General features: G+C 49.1%; 1 protein-coding gene across 1 annotated transcript in view; it reads right to left on the bottom strand.

Annotated features, from left to right (window-relative positions):
* ROR1 (receptor tyrosine kinase like orphan receptor 1) overlaps nt 1–19,891 on the bottom strand; it is a 292,903-nt gene extending 273,012 nt beyond the window's left edge. The window contains exon 1 of the mRNA XM_038752669.1: nt 19,795–19,891. Coding sequence (XP_038608597.1) covers nt 19,795–19,891 — 97 coding nt within the window. The remainder of the gene's footprint in view (nt 1–19,794) is intronic.
* Between the last annotated feature and the right edge of the window lie 2,411 nt (nt 19,892–22,302).

Genomic DNA, 22,302 nt, shown 5'->3' with positions numbered 1-22,302 from the left:
GTGATTACCCTGTCTCCATCCCAAGGCTTCAGCGGAGCGATTGGCCCACAGTGAGCGTTGAACACCATAACTAGTACTAATCAATCAATAGTATTTATTGAGCGCTTACTGTGTGCAGAGCACTGTACTAAGCGCTTGGGAAGTACAAGTAATAAAAAGAGCAAAAGCCCCTCTGGAGTCAGTTCAACAAGCCACTGGGTTTTGGACAGGGGTTGTTTTGATCGGGAGCAGAAGAGAACCGAGGTTTCATATTTGAGCCGGGTCAGCGTTTAGTGCAGTGCTTGGCACATAGTAAGCACTTAACAAATACCACTATTATTATTATTAACGAACCTTCTCCCTGGCCCTTCTGGGGCCTGGGCCTGTGACAGACCAGCCCGTTCAAAGGAAGGGATTAGGCAGAGCAGAAAGCCAGCCCTTTCGCCAAGGGCTCCAAAGGCTGCCCTGGCAACCAGAGCATTTCAAAAGCAGCCCCTTCCCCCTGTCTCCCCTCCGTCCCCAGCATGAAGTGGCCCAGAAACACCTCATTAGAAGCCATTATTTGTTCAAATCCAGGAACTCTTCAGGTTATGCAAATGGTGGCTCTTCTACCAAATCCCCCTCCCCACCTCCACTCCCTACAGAAATTAAACTGGCCGGCCAGCAGCAATAGGTGGACAACGTCCCTTTTTCTTGTTGTTTTATGGGTTTGGTTTTTTGTACCCTTCCACTCAGAGTGGATCTTGGGGCTTCCCCTCAATTGCCCTCAGACGTGAACATAATAATAATAATAATAATGATAGCATTTATTAAGCGCTTAATATGTGCAAAGCACTGTTCTAAGCGCTGGGGAGGTTACAAGGTGATCGGGTTGTCCCTCGTGGGGCTCACAATCTTCACCCGCATTTTCCAGATGAGGGAGCTGAGGCACAGAGAAGTTAAGTGACTTGACCAAAGTCACACAGCTGACAATTGGCAGAGCGGGATTTGAACCCATGACCTCTGACTCCAAAGCCCGGGCTCTTTCCACTGAGTCACGCTGCTTCTCCTGAACATCACCTCTGCAAAGAACACTAGGGGACACTTTACAGAACAGGTGGGTAGAATTATGCCAAAATGCTTTACTCACAGGTTAGCCCCAGGAGGATGGCAACAGCTTGCCTGTATTTCCCATAGTGTGGCTGGCTTGCTTTCTCTCTCTCTCTCTCTCTCTCTCTCTCTCTCTCTCTCTCTCTCACACACACACACACACACACACACACACACACACACACAAACTCACATATCACACACACACACCCAAACCCTGTTACAGCCACACCTGATTTCTGCCCACCTCTAAGGCTTGGTCAAGAGTCCCTCAATCAATCAACCAATCGTATTTATTGAGCGCTTACTGTGTGCAGAGCACTGTACTAAGCGCTCGGGAAGTACAAGTTGGCAACATATAGAGACAGTCCCTACCCTACAGTGGGCTCACAGTCTAAACTCAACCTCAGAGCATAAACCAGATAAAGCAGCTCAAGAGGCCATGTGGGAGCCAGGCGATACAACCTCTAGACTCAGCTCCACCACTGATGTGCTGTGTGTTTGAAAAGTCACTTAACCTCTCTGGGCCTCAGTTTCCTCATCTGTAATGTGGGGTTAGGACCGTTGGGTTTTTCTTCCTCTTAGGTTCCCCATAATAATAATAATGGTATTTTGTTAAGCACTTACTATGTGCAAGGCACTGTTCTAAGCGCCGGGGGGATACAAGGTGATCAGGTTGTCCCACGTGGGGCTCACAATCTTAATCCCCATTTTACAGAAGAGGTAACTGAGGCACAGAGAAGTTAAGTGACATGCCCAAAGTCACACAGCAGCCTGTAAGTGGAGGAGCCGGGATTAGAACCCATGACCTCTGACTCCCAAACCCATGCTCTTTTCAGTGAGCCACACTGCTTCTCTTGAGCCATGCTGCGGGTCAAGGGACTGTGTCTAATCTCCCAATATTCACTCCAGTGCTAAGCACAGTGCGTGGCACACAGGAAGTGGTTCATAAATACCCTAATTACAGGTTGTCTGAAGCGAGGAGGACTAAGCACCCTTAGCCACCCTCTAGCCCCAAGACAAAAACTAAATTTTGTGGGAAGAATGTCCAGCATGCTCCTTCTCCCCTTCAGTGCCCAGTTCCCTTTTACACTAGAAGTGTAGTGGAGAGAGCACAGGCCTGGGAATCAGGGAGTCATGGAGTCTAATCATCAATCACCAGTTGTATTTATTGAGCGCTTACTGTGTGCAGAGCACTGTACTAAGCGCTTCAGAAGTACAGTAATCCTGATTCCACTCACCTGCTGGGTGACCTTGGGCAAATCACTTCACTTCTCTGGGCCTCAGTTATCTCATCTGTAAACTGGGGATTGAGACTGGGAGCCCCATGTGGAACAGGGACTGTGTCCAAACCCTCTAGACTGTAAGCTCGTTGTGGGCATGGGATGTCACTGTTTACTGTTGTATTTTACTTTCCCAAGCACTTAGTACAGTACTCTGCACATATTAAAGTGCTCAATTAATTTGAATGAATGAATAAATGAACCCAATTTGTTTGTATCCACCCCAGCGCTTAGTACTGCGCCTGGCACAAAATAAGCACCTACCAAATACCACAATCATTATTATTACTTAAGCATTTAGCACCAATAACAGTTTTCTTCTCTGCATTAAAGTACATGACCTTGGAAATATCGACCTTATATGTTCTATGCTGTGAGTGGTAATTGCTGCAGTAGTAATGTTCTCATTACTGAGCATCTATGAGCCTTCCCAGACTGAGCCCCTTCCTTCCTCTCCCCCTCGCCCCCCTCTCCATCCCCCCATCTTACCTCCTTCCCTTCCCCACAGCACCTGTATATATGTATATATGTTTGTACAGATTTATTACTCTATTTATTTTACTTGTACATATCTATTCTATTTATTTTATTTTGTTAGTATGTTTGGTTTTGTTCTCTGTCTCCCCCTTTAGACTGTGAGCCCACTGTTGGGTAGGGACTGTCTCTATATATTGCCAATTTGTACTTCCCAAGTGCTTAGTACAGTGCTCTGCACACAGTAAGTGCTCAATAAATATGATTGATTGATTTATATGCACTGAGCTAGACACTAGAGAAGTTTGTTTGTAATGGTATTTGTTAAACGCTTACTATGTACCAGGCACTGGGGTAGATACAAGGTAATCAGGTTGGACACAGTACCTGTCCCACGTGGGGTTCATAGTCTTAATCCACATTCTAAAGATGAGGGAACTGAGGCCCATAGAAGTGAAGTGACTTGCCCAAGGTCACATAGCAAACAAGCACCAAATCCCATTCCCTGCCCACACGGAGCTTATAGTCTAGAGGGTATGGAAATATTCACAAGCAGCAGAAACAAGAAAACCAAATACACATATATTCAGCTGCCATCTTGCTAAGTCTCATGACTGGCTCCAATAACATCTTCTAAATTATTATAGGAAGTTTGAAAGAACAAAAATGAAAAAAAAACCGTAACCTCTTGGAAAATCCAGAATAAAAAGCAGTCACTAATCTGGGTCAATATTTACTAAGCAGATAAAGGAAGACCTTTTGTAGCTCTATCAACAGGATACTTACTGTCCATGAATATCATTTACACTCGGAGATTTAAGACTTCTGAAGTGTTTGAATAGCCTGTTGTCCTTAAGCATTGCAACTCTGACAAAATGAATAGCTTCAAAAGCCTGTCAGAGTCCACCACCTATGTGCCAGTTTAAAAGCCTAAACCCCCAGTGGTTTTAGATTCTCACAATGTGTTTTTAACTTTCTGAGAGCACAGAAATGCTGGCTTCAACTGCCACTTCCAGAGTCCAAAACAAGATGCTTATTTTCAAGAACCCAAACTGTAAAAGCCAATAGAATCCCGGCTCTGTCACTTATCAGCTGTGTGACTTTGGGTAAGTCACAACTTCCCCCCGACTTCTAGACTGTGAGCACACTGTTGGGTGGGGACCGTCTCCCAAGCGCTTAGTACAGTGCTCTGCACACAGTAAGCACTCAATAAATACGACTGAATGAAAGGGAAAGAGATCTGCACCTCCTCTAAAGGAACTTATTTAGCAATGAGAGGATGAATGAAGCCACTGGTTCTTTATCAGGAGTGCTCACCATCATATATGTTGCCAACTTGTACTTCCCAAGCGCTTAGTACAGTGCTCTGCACACAGTAAGCACTCAATAAACACGACTGAATGAATGAATGCATTTCTCCGGGCTTCGTTCCCTCATCTGTAAAACGGGGATTAAGACTGTGATCCCCACGTGGGACAACCTGATTACCTTGTATCTACCCCAGTGTTCAGAACAGTGCTTGGCACATAGTAAGTGCTTAACAAATACCATCATCATCGTATGTTCATCATCATCATCATTAGAGAAGCAGCTTGGCTCAGTGGAAAAGAGCCCAGGCTTTGGAATCAGAGGACATGGGTTCAAATCCCTGCTCCGCCAATTGTCAGCTGTGAGACTTCGGGCAAGTCACTTCACTTCTCTGTGCCTTAGTTACCTCATCTGTATAATGGGGATGAAGACTGTGAGCCCCACGGGGGACAACCTGATCACCTTGTAACTGTCCCAGTGCTTAGAACAGTGCTTTGTACATAGTAAGTGCTTAATAAATGCCATTACTATTATTATTATTATAAATTGGCAAGAGTTTCTGCTAAAGATGTTTATCTGCTATCTCCTGCTACATGATAACATGTGAGCTTCAACCGGAGACAGGAAGGTTAAAAAATGGTAACCGAGGGCCAGATTCCTTGCTTTTTAAAATGCTTTGGCTGCAAGAGGCACACCAGTGAGGCTGTAGAAACCATGAAGTACCCTTCCCTGCTCTCTCTCCCGGCTTGTTGGGGGCCGGAATGCAATCCTGCAATCCCGGAGCCCAGAGCCAGACAGACCTCCAAGCCTTAAGACTGTGGATTCTCTCACCACAAGACTAACTCTGGTCTGAGGTCGCCTTCATCAGTCATGCGGAAAGGGGGATCTCTACACACACACACACTGAGGGCTGTTACACACATACACACACTCCCACACTTTGTGAGAGCAGAATGAAGGCTGTTACACACATGCACGCACACATACTCTATAGTGGCACAATAAGGACTGTTACACACATCCCCCCTTTGGCAACAGGAGAAGCAGCATGGCTCGGTGCAAAGAGCCTGGGCTTTGGAGTCAGAGGTCATGGGTTCAAATCCCTGCTCCGCCAACTGTCAGCTGTGTGACTTTGGGCAAGTCACGTAACTTCTCTGTGCCTCAGTTATCATCTGTAAAATGGGGATTAAAACCGTGAGCCCCCGTGGGACAATCTGTTCACCCTGTAACCTCCCCAGCGCTTAGAACAGTGCTTTGCACATAGTAAGAGCTTAACAAATACCATCATTATTATTACTATTACAAGGGCTGTTACACACACACACACACACACACACTTTAAGGCAGCAAAATGAGGGCTTTTACACACACACACACACACACACACACACACTTTAGGGCAGCAAAATGAGGGCTTCTACACACACACACAGACACACACACACTATGACAGCAGAATGAAGGTTGTTATACATACACACACACATGCAAACACACCCAAAGGCAGCACAACGAGGGTTGTTACCCACACATACACACACACACACACCCTATGGCAACACAGTGAAGGCTGTTACACACATAGGCCTGCACCCACACCCACACCACCACCACCACGGCAGCAGAATGAGGACTGTTACCCACACACCCTCTACCACAAAAGAATGAAAACTGTCACACACATATGCATACACGCACATACACCCTACACATAAACAAAAATTCCCCCAGACCCCAATTCTCCCCACCTTCCAAAACACAATCTCCTGTCCCAAAATGGCTTGCAATCTAATTAAGACGGAGGGCTGTTACTTAATCCCGATTTTACAGATGAAGAAACTGAGACCCAGAGCAGTTAAGTGACTTGCTCAAAGTCACACAGCAGGCCATGTTTACATCCAATAACATCCACCCAAGCAAAGGAGAAAAATATATTTCCCCTTGCTTAGACAAGGAGTTTATTCTCTGACCGTTTACGATGCTACTGCCTAGCGCCTTACTTTTATAAGTATCTCGGTTTATGAAATGTTTGTCAGTTTGTCTGCAATGGAATGTCAGCAGCCTGCACCCACGCTGCACCCTCCTCCTCCTCCTCTTCTTCTTCCTCCTCCTGCTTAATGGGCTCTAGGAAATCTAATTGCCACAATTAGCAAAGACAGGGGCTTAATCAGATTCTACTAAGAGATTGCAGGCCTCAAATCACTAAGAATTCAAATCTACAATTTGTACCTTCATTTGCTACTTCTGGAAAATGCCTCTTAACCTGATTTACAGCTACTACTCCTGTTACTACTACTAATAATAATAAGTGATATTTGTTATGTACTTACTGTGTACCAAGTACTGAGGTGGATACAAAATAATCAAGTGAGTCACAGTCTCTGTTCCACATAGAAGAACAGGTATTGACTCCCCATTTTACAGATGAGGAGACGGAGGTTCAGAGAAGTTTAAGCAACTGGTCCTTGGTTACATGGTAAGTAATTGGAGGAGCCAGGTTTAGAACCCAGGTGCATGCTCTTTCCACTAGGCAATACAGCTCCTCCTGTTTCTGATCAGGCATGAGTTAGAAAACAGCACTAGAGACCATAATAATGATGACGATAATAATAATTGTGCTATTTGTTAAGTGCTTAGTATACTCAGGAACTGTTCTAAGCGCTGGGATAGATACAAGATAATTGGGTTGGACACAATCCCTGTCCCACACAGAGCTCACAATCTTAATTCCCATTTTACAGAAGAGGGAACTGAGGCCCAGAGCAGTGAAGTGACTTGCCCAAAGTCCCATAGCGGACAAGTGGCGGAACAGAATTAGAACCCAGGTCCTTCTAACTCCCAGGCCTGGGCTGTATCCACTAGGCTGGGCTGCTTCTCAAGAACATGTGTCTTGAGCGATGCCGCGTGCAGATACACAACTGTGTTGTCTCCGCACGTCACCCGGAGTACAATCCAGAGAGGCGTGTGTTGTCAGAAGGCGGCCGGCTGACCGCGTGCTATTCAAATCACCCCGTGAAAACGCATGCCAGGAAAAGTACCACGTGTACTGTTTCTGAGTGTTTTCCACTACTCCGCTTGCAATTCCAATGGATACCCAGGGATCGAACTGGAATTTCAATATCTAGTTGACGTTATAAGGACTGAAGTAGCCCTTACTGGGCAAGGAAATACTGGGTCAAATCACTTCCCGGCAAATGATATACCCCATTAATATCCAACAAGTGACCTCTTCGTTCCCCACCTCGTTCTCTTCGTCCCAAGCCGGCCTAGATGGAGCCCCCCACTTGGCTCCCCTGTTCACCCTGTTCCCCAGGCCCGGGGCTCCCCAAACTCCACCGGTTCTCTCCGTGATCGAAGCCCCCCCGAAATATCACCCCCTCCAATCAGGCTTTCCTGACAAATTCCCGTCACCTCACACCCTATCTACCCCACAGCCACCTCTAGCAAACGGTCAACTGTTGAACTCTGGACTCCCCTGCTTTGTATCCATCTCAGCGCTCAGTGCAGTGCTCAGCACAGAGGAAATGCTCAATAAACACCACTCCTTCAGGGTGGCCCTGCTTTGCCCTCTCTGGTGCCCGGCGGGGAGAGGAGAAAAAGCAGGTTTTCCAAAACCCCTCTGAGAAGATTCGAGTGGTGAAAAAAAAATATTCCCAGAAAGACAACCGGGCATTCACCGCAAGCAGAGGGCTGGCCCTTTAAGAGCCAAAATGAGCAAACCACATATTCTGTCTTGGAATAAACAGTTCCACAAAGCTATGTCAATTAACTCTTCTGACTGAGCAGGCCTGTAGTTTACGAGAGGGCAGGAAGGTCCAGCTCCTCTGCATTTTACTCAAGCTCATCTTACTGGAGAAAGGAACTCCCCCCAACCCCACTTCTGGACCACCCTGTGCATCAATTTAACAAAAATAATAATTATTATTATTAATAATAATACCTTGGATTTGTGTGAGTGTTTTTATTCCCAGAGCTCTCTCACGATTATTACCTCATTTCTGCCACCCCAACAACTCCATAGGCAAGGCAGATATTCTCATCATTCCCATTTTGCAGGTGAGGAAATAGCCATTCAGAGAGGTCAAACAACTTACCCATGGTCACACAGCAGGCCGGGGCTCAGAGCTAGGATTTGAACCCGGGTCCAGGCGCTCTGCCGTAGCACCCGTGTGCCTTTCTCCGAGCACACAAATGTGGACGGCAACTCGGTCAGCTGGTAAATCGTATTTACTGAGAGCTTACTGTGTGCAGAGCACTGCACTAAGTGCTTAGGAGAGTACAACAATACACAGACACATTTCCTGCCTATAATGAGCTTATATGAACAACAGCTGGGGAAATCACGCAGGCAGCTGAACGCCAGATTGTCCAAAGAAGTGGGGTTCTGATTAAGGGGAACCCTCTTTCATTCATTCATTCAATCATATTTATTGAGCACTTACTGCATGCAGAGCACTGTACTAAGCACTTGGAAAGTACAATTTGGCAACAGATAGAGACAATACCTACCCAACAACGGGCTCACAGTCTAGAAGGGGGACTAACAAAACAAATAAAACAAGGAGACAGGCATCAATAGCATCAAAATAGATGCTCACAGTAGCATCAAAATAGATGCTCACAGTCTGGAAGGGGGAGAGGGACAACAAAACAAAACAAGGAGACAGGCATCAATAGCATCAAAATAGATAAACAGAATTATAGATGTATACACATCATTAATAAATAAATACAGTAATAAATATGTACAAATATATGCAAGTGCTGTGGGGTGGGGAAAGGGGTAGAGCAGAGGGAGGGTGGGGAGGGGAGGAGGAGCAGAGGAAAAGGGGGGCTCAGTCTGGGAAGGCCTCCTGGAGGAGGTGAGCTCTCAGTTGGACTTTGAAGGGGGGAAGAGAGCTAGTTTGGTGGATATAAAGAGGGAGGGCATTCCTGGCCAGAAGTAGGACGTGGGCCAGGGGTCGACGGCAGCACAGGCGAGAACGAGGCCCAGTGAGGAGGTTAGTGGTGGCAGAGGAGCGGAGGGTGTGGGCTGGGCTGGAGAAGAAGGGAGGTGAGGTAGGAGGGGGTGAGGTGATGGACAGCCTTGAAGCCAATAGTGAGAAGTTTTTGCTTCATGCGAAGGTTGATAGGCAACCACTGGAGATTTTTGAGGAGGGGCGTAACATGCCCAGAGCGTTTCTGTAGAAAGATAATCCGGGCAGCAAAGTAAAGACTGAACCCTCTCCACTAGGGGTTCCTCCTGATTAATAATGATAATGATGGTATTTGTCGTGCGCTTTCTATGGAGAAGTTGCTTTCTGGAGCAGCAGCATGGCTCAGTGGAAAGAGCATGGGCTTTGGAGTCAGAGGTCATGGGTTCAAATCCCGGCTTTGCCACTTGTCAGCTGTGTGACTTTGGGCAACTCACTTAACTTCTCTTTGCCTCAGTTACCTCATCTGTAAAATGGGGATTAAAACTGTGAGCCCCCCGTGGGACAACCTGATCACCTTGTAACCTCCCCAGTGCTTAGAACAGTGCTTTGCACATAGTAAGCACTTAACAAATACCATCATTATTATTATTATTATTATTATTATTATGTGCCAAGTACCATTCTAAGCACTGGGGTAGATGCAAGTTCATCAGGTTGGACACAGTCCCTGTCCCACAAGAGGCTCACACCATTTATCCTATTTTACAGACGAGGTAACTGAGGCACAGATAAGTGGAGTGACTTGCCCATGATCACACAGCAGACGTGGCAGAACTGGGATTAGAACCCAACTCCTTTTGACCTCAGGCCCGTGCTTTATCCACTATGTCACACTGCTTCTTTTGCCCTACTCCCACAGCCTCAATCCACACTGAGGATCCCCTATAACTCACTCAATACTTCAGAGTCTGATCCGAATCCCCCTGAATTCGGTTTGAGCTGACTTTCTCCTTGTTGTCGGAGCGTTGGCGGAAACACAATCGGCAGGGATGAGGGAGGGTGATTGGCACTGCGCAAATCACTAGCACTACAATTAACTCCTCCGCACAGGTTCTGCACCTTGAAATCTTAGAAATGAGCCTTGCGCTGGGACGAACGCAAGATCGAGACAAAATAATTATGGTATTTGTCTAAGAGCTTACTATGTGATAGGCACTGTACTAAGCGCTGGGGTCACTACAAGCAAATTGGGTTGGACACGGTCCCTGTCTCACGAGGGCCTCACAGTCTCAATCCCCATTTTCCAGATGAGGGAACTGAGGCACAGAGAAGTAAAGTGACTGTCCAAGGTCACAGCAGACAAGTGGCAGAGCATGGATTAGAACCCATGACCTTCTGACCCCCAGGCTCCTGCTCTATCCTTATTGAGAGCATACTTTATACAGAGCACTGTAATAAGCACTTGGAAGAGTAGAATATAACAGTAAACAGACATATCCCATGCCCACAACGAGCTTTCAGTCTAGAAGAAGCTATGTCAGGGGGGAGTCGGACAGGCACAGAGAAAGCAGGAGTAAATTATACACGGGAAAAAGCGAAACAATAAGAGTTAGTTTTGGTTCCTTCAGCTAATAATAATAATAATGATAGCATTTGTTAAGCGCTCACTATGTGCAAAGCACTGTTCTAAGCACTGGGGAAGATACAAGGTGATCAGGTTGTCCCACATGGGGCTCACAGTCTTAATCCCCATTTGACAGATGAGGTAACTGAGGCACAGAGTAGTGAAGTGACTTGCCCGAAGTCACACAGCAGACAAGTGGCGGAGCTGAGATTCGAACCCATGATCTCTGACTCCCAAGCCCGGGCTCTGCCCACTAAGCCACGCTGCTTCTCTAAGCAGCGATAGATAGTGAAGGTTTTTACTCTCCTGTCACTACATGCAGGGAACAAGAACTAAAAGCTACGGTAGAGGTGACCAAGATCTCATCCTAACTGGGCTTTTTTGGGAGGACCCAAATTCAGGCCTGCTGAGAAAATTCCTCCTTATTCCTTTGACTCAGGCAAGTCTGCACTTTTCCTTCTTCCTCCGATCTGTAAATTACTGTCGTGTCTCTCTGTCCCACTAAAATGTAAGCTCCTTCAGGGCAGGAATCAGGTCTACTACTTGTAGCACACACTCCCAGATGTTTAGTACAGTTCTGTGAACCTAGGAGATACCCAATAAATACTGTTGAGTGATTGAGGGCTCCATATCACCCGCCTTACATTTATACGATGTGTAATTTTGTTCAAATATCTGGACGGCAGATGAACTCTGAGCAAGATGAGCAAAAACGATGGAAAAAAAGAGGGTGAGCTGAGATCAAACAGCCTGAGTCTTGGCTTATCAGTGTTGAATACAGGGATTTTGTGATCAAAAAACTGTAGGACCCCATTTCTAGGAAGACAGTTACCATTAACTCCGTTTTTTTTTTAAATACAGCGTTTTCATCTAAGGATGTGATACAGCGGCCCAGCCTTTCCATTAATGAGAGATGAGGTGTGAAATCCACTGGCTCGGCCAGAATCGGCCCGAGAAATGATCCTCCTAGTTTCTCTACATCTCAGACGGGGGCCAGAGGATGTAAAAGCAGCTCTGGGCATTTCAGCCTCTCCCTCCGGAGCCATGGGCAAAAGAGAAACACTTCAGGTGGCCTGCACGGTGCCACAAACGCCAATGCCACCCCAACCCATCTCCTTGCCTTCCTGGAATAAATGAGGTTACACAATGACTGCCCTCCTATTCCTAAACAAACTGGAAATCCCAACTGAGCTCACTGGAACAAAGAGAGAGCCTTTTTACTGCTGTTTATTTTTATTTTGTATTCGTTAGCTTTTTAGATATTCCTGGCATGCAAGTTAGTCCCTCTGTAACAAGCAGCTGCATTTAGTTAAGGATTTTAGAAGAGGGTTTTTTTTTTTTTAAACTCAGAGGTCTTTTCAGAGTCTCAGAAGACTATTCATTTCTATGCATGTGTCTATAGAACAGTATCTAGCGTCTCCCCCCTCCCCCCAATACCCCTCACCGCAAGCTTAGGTACTTAAGTTTAAGAAGTTGGAGCAAGAGCTTTATGGACTTCCTTGCCGAAATCTGGCCTGGAAAAGGTTCGGCCGAAATCGAGCACTTCAAGGGTGTAGCGTGACTCAGCCGTCACGTATCTGCGTGGCTTAGTGGACGGAGCCCGGGTCTGGGAAGTCAGAAGGACCTGGGTTCTAAATCCCAGCACCACCAAATGTCTGCTGTGTGACCCTGGACGAGTCACTTCACTTCTCTGGGCCTCAGTTACCTCATCTGCAAAATGAGGCTAAAGTGTGAGCCCCATGTGGGACAGGGACTATGTCCAACCTGATTAACTTGCATCTACCTTAGTGCTTAGAACAGTGCTTGGCACACAGCAAGCGCTTAACAAGTACCCAAATTATTATTTATATTAATGTCTGTCTCCCCCTCTAGACTGTGTAGGCTCGTTGTTGGCAGGGAATGGGTCTGTTATATTGTTCTATTGTACTCTCCCAAGCACTTAGTACAGTACTCTGCACACGCTAATCGCTCAATAAATATAACTGTCTGCCTTGACTGACTTGATTGCTTCAAAGCTCAGGACAAGCACGGGATCATACGTTTAAATTTTAAATAACCTGTCCCCACCTCTCCTCTTATACCGTACTCTCAAGGCACAAATCCATCAACAGTTCATCAAAATAGACCTCATCCCACTTTGGAAAAAATAACTGGCTGGCGACTTCACCAAAACCGCATCAAAGTTGTAGTTCATTACGAACAAATGTCGATTCCCCTCGGTCCGTGGGGTTGACGAAAGGGTGTTGGGTGGAGGGGAAAGGAAAGCCAGCATTCGTTTGTAATAAGCTTAGGACTTCAAGGGGCAGGAGACCTTGAATGCGGTTATCTCAGGTACTCTGGGTCCACGAGCCCAGGCTGGAGTCGAAGAAAACCTGGCCCAGGAAAAGGAAAATAATAATAATAATAGTACTTCAGTGCTTACCACGTGCCAAGCATTTTTCTAAGCACTGGGATAGATAGAAGTTAATCAAGTTGGACACAATTCCTGTCCTACCTGGGGCTCACATGCTCAAACCCCATTTTACAGATGAGGTAACTGAGGCCCAAAGAAGTGAAATGACTTGCCCAAAGTCCCACAGCAGATATGTGTGGAGCTGAGATTCGAAGCCAGGGCCTCCTAACTCCCAGGCCCGGGCTCTATCCGCTAAACCAGGCTGCTTCTCAATGATTTGGGAATGCCCTGGGAATCTCTGCCTGGGTGATGGAGTGACTCTGCTGAACTTTGATCTGTTATTCACCCCACAGCACTTATGTTCCTATCCAGAGTTGCTAACGTTCTCGTCTCCAGCTCTAGACTGTAAACTCCTGGTGGGCAGGGAACGAGTCTGCCGACTTTTGTTGCACTGTTCTCTCCCAAGCATTTAGTCCAGTGCTCTGCGCACAGTAAATAGTCAATGAATATCACCGACTGATTCACTGACTGATTGATCGGCTCTGCCTGGCTGACTTGGGAGGGTTTAAGGAAGGGATGGAGCAGAGAGGTTCTCCATTTCCAAGCAGAGAGTGGAAAAACAGCAAAGTTATGAGCCAAAACTATTCCCTCTGAACTGTGAGCTTGTTGTGGGCAGGGAACGTGTCTACCAATTCTTTTATAATAATAATGATGATGATGGTATTTGTTAAGCGCTTTCTCTGTACAAAGCACTGTTCTAAGCGCTGGGGGGATACAGGGTGATCAGGTTGTCCCACATGGGGCTCACAGTCCTTAATCCCCATTTTACAGGTGAGGGAACTGAGGCACAGTGAAATTAAGTGACTTGCCCAAAGTCACACAGCTGACAATTGGCGGAGCCGGAATTTGAATGACCTCTGACTCCAAAGCCCATGCTCTTTCCATTGAGCCATGCTGCTTCTCTCTGTGCTCTCCCAAGCACTTAGTACTCTGCACGCAGTAAGTGCTTGATAAATAGGACTGATTGATGGATTGGGGCAGGGTGGGATGGGAGAAAGTTGGGGGAACCCCGACTCCAGAAGAACATGAATGCCGGGAAGCGAGAAAGGCATTTGGTTAATTGACTAAGTAATGGAGGGGCAAGACATTCTGTCTAGTAAGGTACCAAGCCATACGGCGCACTAGCCCAACTGTGCAACCCCAACTGTTTAGAGTCATTCATTCATTCAATCGTATTTATTGAGCGCTTACTGTGTGCTGAGCACTGCACTAAGCACTTGCAATGGCATAGTGGATAGAAAACAGGCCTGAGAGTCAGCAGGTCATGGGTTCTAATCCCAAGTCCGCTGCTCGTCTGCTCTGTGGCCTTGGGCAAGTCACTTCACTTCTCCGGGCCTCAGTTACCTCACCTGTAAAATGGAGATTGAGACTGAAAGCCCCATATGAGACAGGGATTGTGTCCAACCCGATTTGCTTGCATCGATCCAGGCGTTTAGCTCAGTGCTTGGCACTAAGTGCTTAACAAATACCACAATTATTATTATTGCTCTTGAACTGTAATAGCCATTTTAGCTGCACAAGGATGGGAAATATCCTTCTAGCCTCATGCCTGTCTTGTGTTCAGCTTGCCCTGGGCTATTTTTCAAAGAGCCTCTGGAGGGGATGTTCAAATGGCTCTCATGTGTCTTTTGAGATATATGCATTACCGACTCTGTTTCATTTTACTCTCCCAAGTGCTTAGGACAGTGTTTGGCACACAGTAAGTGCTCAATTAATACTAATGATTGATTACAAGCAGGGAATATATGAAACAAAAGATTCTATGATATGTGGAGGATTTTAAAGTCTCATTTAGGGGGCATCTACACTGTTACAGGTCTGAAAGTGACTAATTTTTCAGCATGGAACTTTCGACCCATTTCATTAGCGTCTTCATTTCCACAGGGAAGCCTACCTAGCAGAGTGAAAAAATGTATGGTAAAGGCACTGTTTGCAGTGGAGAATAGGTGTGAATATATCTCCAGACAAGAGGTCTGCTCTCCAGATGAATGGCCTTTCTGTCCTTTGGTGACCAGCCAGCAGAGCTATTCCAGCCACTGAATTCAGGTAAACCTTTTCACTTGACAACATGGGAATTCCGAAAGGGCCTGGGCATGGAAATCCCTAAATCCTTGTTCCCCAGAAGAGTAACCACTCTGTTGCATTGCGCTCTCCCAAGCGCTTAGTTCAGCGCACTGCACTCAACAAGCCCTGGATAAATACGGTTGGGTTGATCAATTGATGGATGATAGGCCTCCTTCCCTCTTCCTCCGTTCTCCCTCCTGTCCCAGCAGCTGTCTCTAAGATCATCCTAAACTTCCCGGGACTCGTCTGCAAATAAGCGGGAAAACGTAAACAATAAGTACATGGAAAGACACAGTCCTATCTCTGAGTGCAGCAGGAGAGAGGTGTGAGGAACAAGGGGGATTAAAAATGAAAAAAAGATACCAAGCCCTCTCCCTGCTAAACTAGACGGTTTTATGAATCACCGACTAAAGAACCGGGTCTACCTTTGGGAAGCAGGACAAGGCACCCTTGGAGAGGCTCATGGGGGGAAAAACAGAAAGGAGTGGAATTTTATAAAACACCGAAATCAAACGGGAGGCTGGAACTAATTATCAGGCAACTCCCTACAAACTGAAACAGGGTGGAAGAGCGTGGGGATCTCACGGAAGAGCAGAGTCGCAGGCCCTTCCCCAAAACAATTAGGCCTATGCAACATCAGGGGAGTTTTTTTTTAATCCCCCCCTCACCCCAAATACCTAAATTAGAATAATCCCGATCTGTAAATTGACCTGATCCCTTTCAACTTTAGAAGCAATCATCTCCAAGCCCCCAAAGGAAACGAGGACAATCGGTGGAATGAAGGGAGAGGAATTTCAGTAACACTTCCACCCGATGTTAATTAATCCTATTTACCTAAACATCTACGGAGGCTCGGCTAGCTGTCCAGGTAGCTTCCTGATTTCGCCTGGCTTCTTAGAACTCCACTAGGAAAGCGATCGGTCAGGGGAGGCAGTTTCTGAATCAGGATTTCTATTCTTTTCCCTTAATGGGCTTCCCTTGCCCCCAAGTCTTTTCTTTTTTCTTTTTTTTTTTCTTCCAAGAGAAGAGCCAGAAAGGAGAGATGCATGATAAAGGGGCTGGAGGAGGGCTTAGCCACCACATGTTTGGGGGGGGGGAAGGGCGGGGAAAGGGGGGGGAGGGAGAGGGAAAAGGAGGAAAGCGGGAAGAGGGAAAGGTGAAAAAGAGGGGAAGAGGGAGAGGGGGAAGAGGGAGAGGGGGAAGAGGGAGAGGGGGAAGGGAAAAGGAGGAAGAGGGAGAAGGAGGAAGAGGGAAAAGGAGGAAGAGGGAAAGGGGGGAGAGGGAAAAGGAGGAAGAAGAGGAAAGGGGAAGGAGGGAAAGAGGGAAAGGGGAAAAGGGGGAAGAGGGAAAGGGGGAAAGGGGGAAGAGGGGAAAGGGGAAAAGGGGGAAGAGGGAAAGGGGGAAGGGGAAAGAGGGAAAGGGGGAGAGGGAAAGAGGGAAGAGGAAAGGGGGGAAGAGGAAAAGGGGAAGAGGAAAGGGGGGAAGAGGAAAAGGGGAAGAGGAAAAGGGGGAAGAGGAAAAGGGGGAAGAGGAAAAGGGAGATGGAGTAAGAGGGAAAGGGAAAACAGAGAAGGGGAAAGGGGGAGGGGGGAAGAGGGAGAGGGGAAGAGAAAAAGGGAGAGAGGGGGAAGAGGGAGAGGGGAAGAGAAAAAGGGAGAGAGGGGGAAGAGGGAGAGGGGGAGGAGGTGGTGGGGACGCCCCCTCCCAGACAGCCTGTTGAAAGTGAAGCTCAAGGCCCTGATGGCTTTAATCAGGCGCCCCTTCCCCAGTCTCCCCCCAGTCCCGAATCCGTTGGGTCCCCCGGGGGAGGGGGCTCGGGGCCTTTGGGCCCGGCCCGGCCCGGCCCTGCCGGGGAGGGGGCTGGAGGAGGAGGAGGAGGAGGGCTGGGAGGGGGCCCGCAGGACAGGAAGGAAGGCCTCTTCCCGCTCAGATGGGCAATCTGGTCCCCTCTTCTCCATCCTTTACCCTCTAAGGGTTGCAATTGTCGCATGAGAAGACCGGGATCAGGAGTGATAATAACAATAATGACGGCACTTATTAAGCTCTTACTGTGTGCAAAGCACTGTTCTAAGAGCTGGGGGGGGGGGGCTTCTACACACACATACACACATTCTCGGGTACACGCCTGTACACAATGACACTAGTGTGCACTCCTATGGTCACGACGGTAAAAGTATGCCCGATCTCTCTCTCTCTCACACACACACACACACACCCCATGCATACACCCGGGAGAAGCACACACACACACACAAACACACACACATCCACACAATAACACCAGTGTGCTCCCCTGTGGTCACGATGGTAAAAGTACGCCCGAAAACACACAACCGATGCATACACACCTTCCCCCTCCCGCTCCCCAAACCGGGACAATCACATGCACACAAACACACACACACACTCACTCCCGGGTACACACAATAACAACAATGTGTGAGCGCACACAAGTTCGTGTTGGTAAAAGTAGCCCCCATTACCCCTCTCCCATCCACACATACGCACACACACACACACATACACGCCTGCAGGGAGTATACGCATGTAGACAATAACACCAGTGTACGCACACATGTTCGTGATGGTTAAAAAACTGTGCCCGATTTCCCCCATCCCATGCATACACACCTCCCCCACCCCGGGATAACTACACACCTACACACAAACACACAGATCAATCAATCAATGAATCAATCAATTGGATTCACTGAGCGCTTACTGGGTGCAGAGCACTGTACTAAGCGCTTGGAAAGTACACACACACACAAACACACACACACTCGCCTACAGGGAGTACACGCATGTAGACAATAACACCAGTCTGCGCACACATGTTCGTGTTGGTTAAAAAAGTGTGCCCGATTCCCCTCTATCCCATGCATACACACCTCCCCCACTCCGGGATAACTACACACCTACACACAAACACACAAATCAATCAATCAACTGGATACATTGCGCGCTTACTGGGTGCAGAGCACTGTACTAAGCGCTTGGAAAGTACACACACACCCCCGCAGAGGCCCGCCAGCTCCAGGACTTGTTGCAGTAATCCAGGAGGGCGGCGCGGAGGCTTCCCCTTTCCCTCCTCTCCCCTCTCTCTCCTTCTCCACTCCTTCCTTCCTTCCTCCCCTTCCCTCTCCCGATGTTTCCATCCTTCTTTCCTGCCTTCCCTCTTTCCCGGCTCGGCCTCCGCGCCCCCCGGCGCCCCGTTTTTGGGTGGGCGGCCCTCCCCGGCTTCCAGCCGCAGACTTTGGCCCGGAAAAAGTGTTTTTCAGGCGGGGGGCAAGAGGGGGGACCCCCTAACCGGGCCGGGGGAGAGGGGGTCCCCCAAACTAAGGCCCAAAGGATGCTTCGGCCTGCTGCTCTGCTCCTAAAGGGAGAGGGGAAGGGGCTCCCCCAGGCAGCCATCCAGCCCCCCACCCTCCTAAAAGGAGGGAGAGGGGATAGGGGAGGGGGCTCCCTCAGGCAGCCATCCAGCCCCCCACCCTCCTAAAGGGGGGGAGAGGAGAGGGGGCTCCCCCAGGCATCCATCTAGCCCCCCATCCTCCTAAAGGGGGGGAGAGGGGAGGAGGCTTCCCCAGGCACCCTCCTAAAGGGGGATAGAGGGGAGAGGGCTCCCCCAGGCAGCCATCCAGCCCCCCACCCTCCTAAGGGGGGGGGAGAGGGGAGGGGGCTCCCCCAGGCACCCTCCTAAAGGGGGGTAGAGGGGAGAGGGCTCCACCAGGCAGCCATCCAGCCCCCCACCCTCCTAAAGGGGGGGAGAAGGGAGAGGGCTCCCCCAAACAGCCATCCAGCCCCCCACCCTCCTAAAGGGAAGGAGAGGGGATAGGGGAGGGGGTCCCCCAGGCAGCCATCCAGCCCCCCACCCTCCTAAAGAGGGGATAGGGGAGGGGGCTCCCCCAGGCAGCCATCCAGCCCCCCACCCTCCTAAAGGGGGGGGAGGGGGGGCTCCCCCAGGCACCCTCCTAAAGGGGGGTAGAGGGGAGAGGGCTCCAGACAGCTATCCAGCCCCCCACCCTCCTAAAGGGGGGGGAGAGAGAATGGGGAGGGGGCTCTCCCAGGCAGCCATCCAGCCCCCCCACCCTCCTAAAGGGGGGGGAGAGGGGAGAGGGCTCCCCCAGGCAGCCATCCAGCCCCCCCACCCTCCTAAAGGGGGGGAGAGGGGATGGGGAGGGGGCTCCCCCAGGCAGCCATCCAACCCCCCCACCCTCCTAAAGGGGGGGAGAGGAGAGAGGGCTCCCCGAGGCAGCCATCCAGCCCCCCACCCTCCTAAAGGGGGGGAGAGGGGAGGGGGAGGGGGCTCCCCCAGGCAGCCATCCAGCCCCCCACCCTCCTAAAGAGGGGATAGGGGAGGGGGCTCCCCCAAGCATCCATCCAGCCCCCCACCCTCCTAAAGGGGGGGAGAGGGGAGGGGGCTCCCCCAGGCACCCTCCTAAAAGGGGGGTAGAGGGGGAGAGGGCTCCCCGAGGCAGCCATCCAGCCCCCCACCCTCCTAAAGGGGGGGAGAGGGGATGGGGAGGGGGCTCCCCCAGGCAGCCATCCAGCCCCCCCCCCTCGTGTCCCCTGCCCATCCCGGGGGGTCCCGTCCTCCTTCCTTACCTTGGGCCCTGAGGATCCCCGCTAGGAGCAAGAGGCCGGCCAGCGCCCGAGGACCGGGGGCTGCCAGCGTCCGGGCCGTCCGGGCCGGGGCCGCCATCCTCCTCCTCCTCCTCCTCCTCCTCCTCCTGCCGGCTAGCCCCACATCCAGGGCCGCCGCCGCCTCCGGAGGGGCTTCCAGGCTCTGCCCTCCTCCCCCACCGGACCGGGGCAGGGCGCGATGGGGGCCGGAGTTGGGAGGGAGGGCTCCGGCGGGCTGGGATCCCTCCTTCTGGGGGGGGGGGGGGGTCGTCCTCGCCTTCCTCTCCTCCTCCTTTTCTTCCTCCTCCTCCTCCTCTCCTCCTCTTCCTCCTCCTTTTCTTCTTCCTCCTCCTCCTCTCCTCCTCCTCCTCCTCCTCCTCCTGGGCGTCGTGGTGGGGCCGGTCCTCCTCCGGCTCCCGCTCTCGGCCACTTGGCGCCCCGGCCGAGGCTCCGCAGCGCCCCCTGCTGGACACCCGGGGGGCCCGCACCGCCCCCCACCCCCCAATCAATCAATCAATCAATCAATCGTCTTTATTGAGCGCTTACTGTGTGCAGAGCACTGGACTAAGCGCTTGGGAAGTCCAAGTTGGCAACATCTAGAGACGGTCCCTACCCAACAGTGGGCTCACGGTCTAGAAAGTCCAAGTTGGCAACATCTAGAGACGGTCCCTACCCAACAGTGGGCTCCCAGTCTAGGAGGGGGAGACAGAGAACAAAACAAAACATATTAACAGAATAAAATAAATAGAATAAATATGTACAAGTAAAATAAATAAATAGAGTAATAAATCCGTACAAATAAAATAAATAAATAATAATGATGGCATTTGTGAAGCGCTTACTATGTGCAGAGCACTGTTCTAAGTGCGGAGGGAGGGCGGAGATACAAGGTGATCAAGTTGTCCCACGTGGGGCTCACAGTCTTAATCCCCATTTTACAGATGAGGTAACTGAGGCTCAGAGAAGTTAAGTGACTTGCCCAGAGTCACACAGCTGACAACTGGTGGAGCTGGGATTTGAACCCCTGACCTCTGGCTCCAAAGCCCGTGCTCTTTCCACTGAGCCACGCTGCTTCAGTGCTTACTATATGCAAAGCACTGTTAATTCATTTATTCATTCAATCGTATTTATTGAGCACTTACTGCGTGCAGAGCACTGGACTAGGCGCTTGGGAAGTACAAGCTGGCAAGATATAGAGATGGTCCCTACCCAACAGCGGGCTCACAGTCTAGAAGTGGGAGACAGGCAACGAAACAAAGCATATTAACAAAAAAAAAAAAAAAAATAGAATAAATATGTATAAGCAAAATAAATGGAGTAATAAATATGTACAAACATATATACATATATATCTTTTAGACTTTGAGCCCACTGTTGGGTAGGGACTGTCTCTATATGTTCCAACTTGTACTTCCCAAGCGCTTAGTACAGTGCTCTGCACACAGTAAGCGCTCAATAAATACGATTGATGATGATGATGATGATATATATACATATATATATATATATATATATATATATATACACCCACCCATGCATCCATCCATCCGCTGGGGGGATAATAATAATAATAATAATGGCATTTGTTAAGCGCTATGTGCAAAGCACTGTTCTAAGCACTGGGGGCGGATACAAGGTGATCAGGTTGCCCCATGTGGGGCTCACAGTCTTCATCCCCATTTGACAGATGAGGGAACTGAGGCTCTGAGAAGTTAAGTGACTTGCCCAAGGTCACACTGTAGCCAAGGGGCAGAGTGGAGATTAGAACCCCTGACCTGCTTGATTCCTAGGCCCGGGCTCTATCCTCTAACCATGCTACTTAGGAGAAGCAGTGTGGCTCAGTGGAAAGAGCCTGGGCTTTGGAGTCAGAGGTCATGGGTTCAAATCCCTGCTCTGCCAACTGTCAGCTGTCGGACTTTAGGCAAGTCACTTCACTTCTCTGTGCCTTGGTTACCTCCTCTGTAAAATGGGGATTAAAACTGTGAGCCCCCGTGGGACAACCTCATCACCTTGTAACCTCCCCAGCACTTAGAACAGTGCTTTGCACACAGTAAGCGCTTAACAAATACCATTATTATTATTATTATTATTATTATTACTTCTCAGAGTGGCTCACTGCCCTGACTCCCTCAGTTCATCTGATTCCTTAATAATAACTCATTCTGTGAGCCCACTGTTGGGTAGGGACCGTCTCTATATGTTGCCACCTTGTACTTCCCAAGTGCTTAGTACAGTGCTCTGCACACAGTAAGCGCTCAATAAATACGATTGATTGATTGATTTTACAGATGAGGAGACTGAGGTCCACGGAGGGAAGGTTATTTCATTCATTCATTCAATCGTATTTATTGAGCGCTTACTGTGTACAGAGCACTGTACTAAGCAGTTGGGAAGTACAAGTTGGCAACATAAAGAGCACGGGTTTCGGAGTCAGAGGTCACAGGTTCAAATCCCAGCTCCGCCAATTTTCAGCTGTGTGGCTTTGGGCAA

The sequence above is a fragment of the Tachyglossus aculeatus genome, chromosome 10 (genome assembly GCF_015852505.1).
Source record: "Tachyglossus aculeatus isolate mTacAcu1 chromosome 10, mTacAcu1.pri, whole genome shotgun sequence".
Taxonomy (NCBI): domain Eukaryota; kingdom Metazoa; phylum Chordata; class Mammalia; order Monotremata; family Tachyglossidae; genus Tachyglossus; species Tachyglossus aculeatus.
The sequence above is the reverse complement of the archived record's forward strand: the minus strand, read 5'-3'. Positions and strand labels throughout refer to the sequence as shown.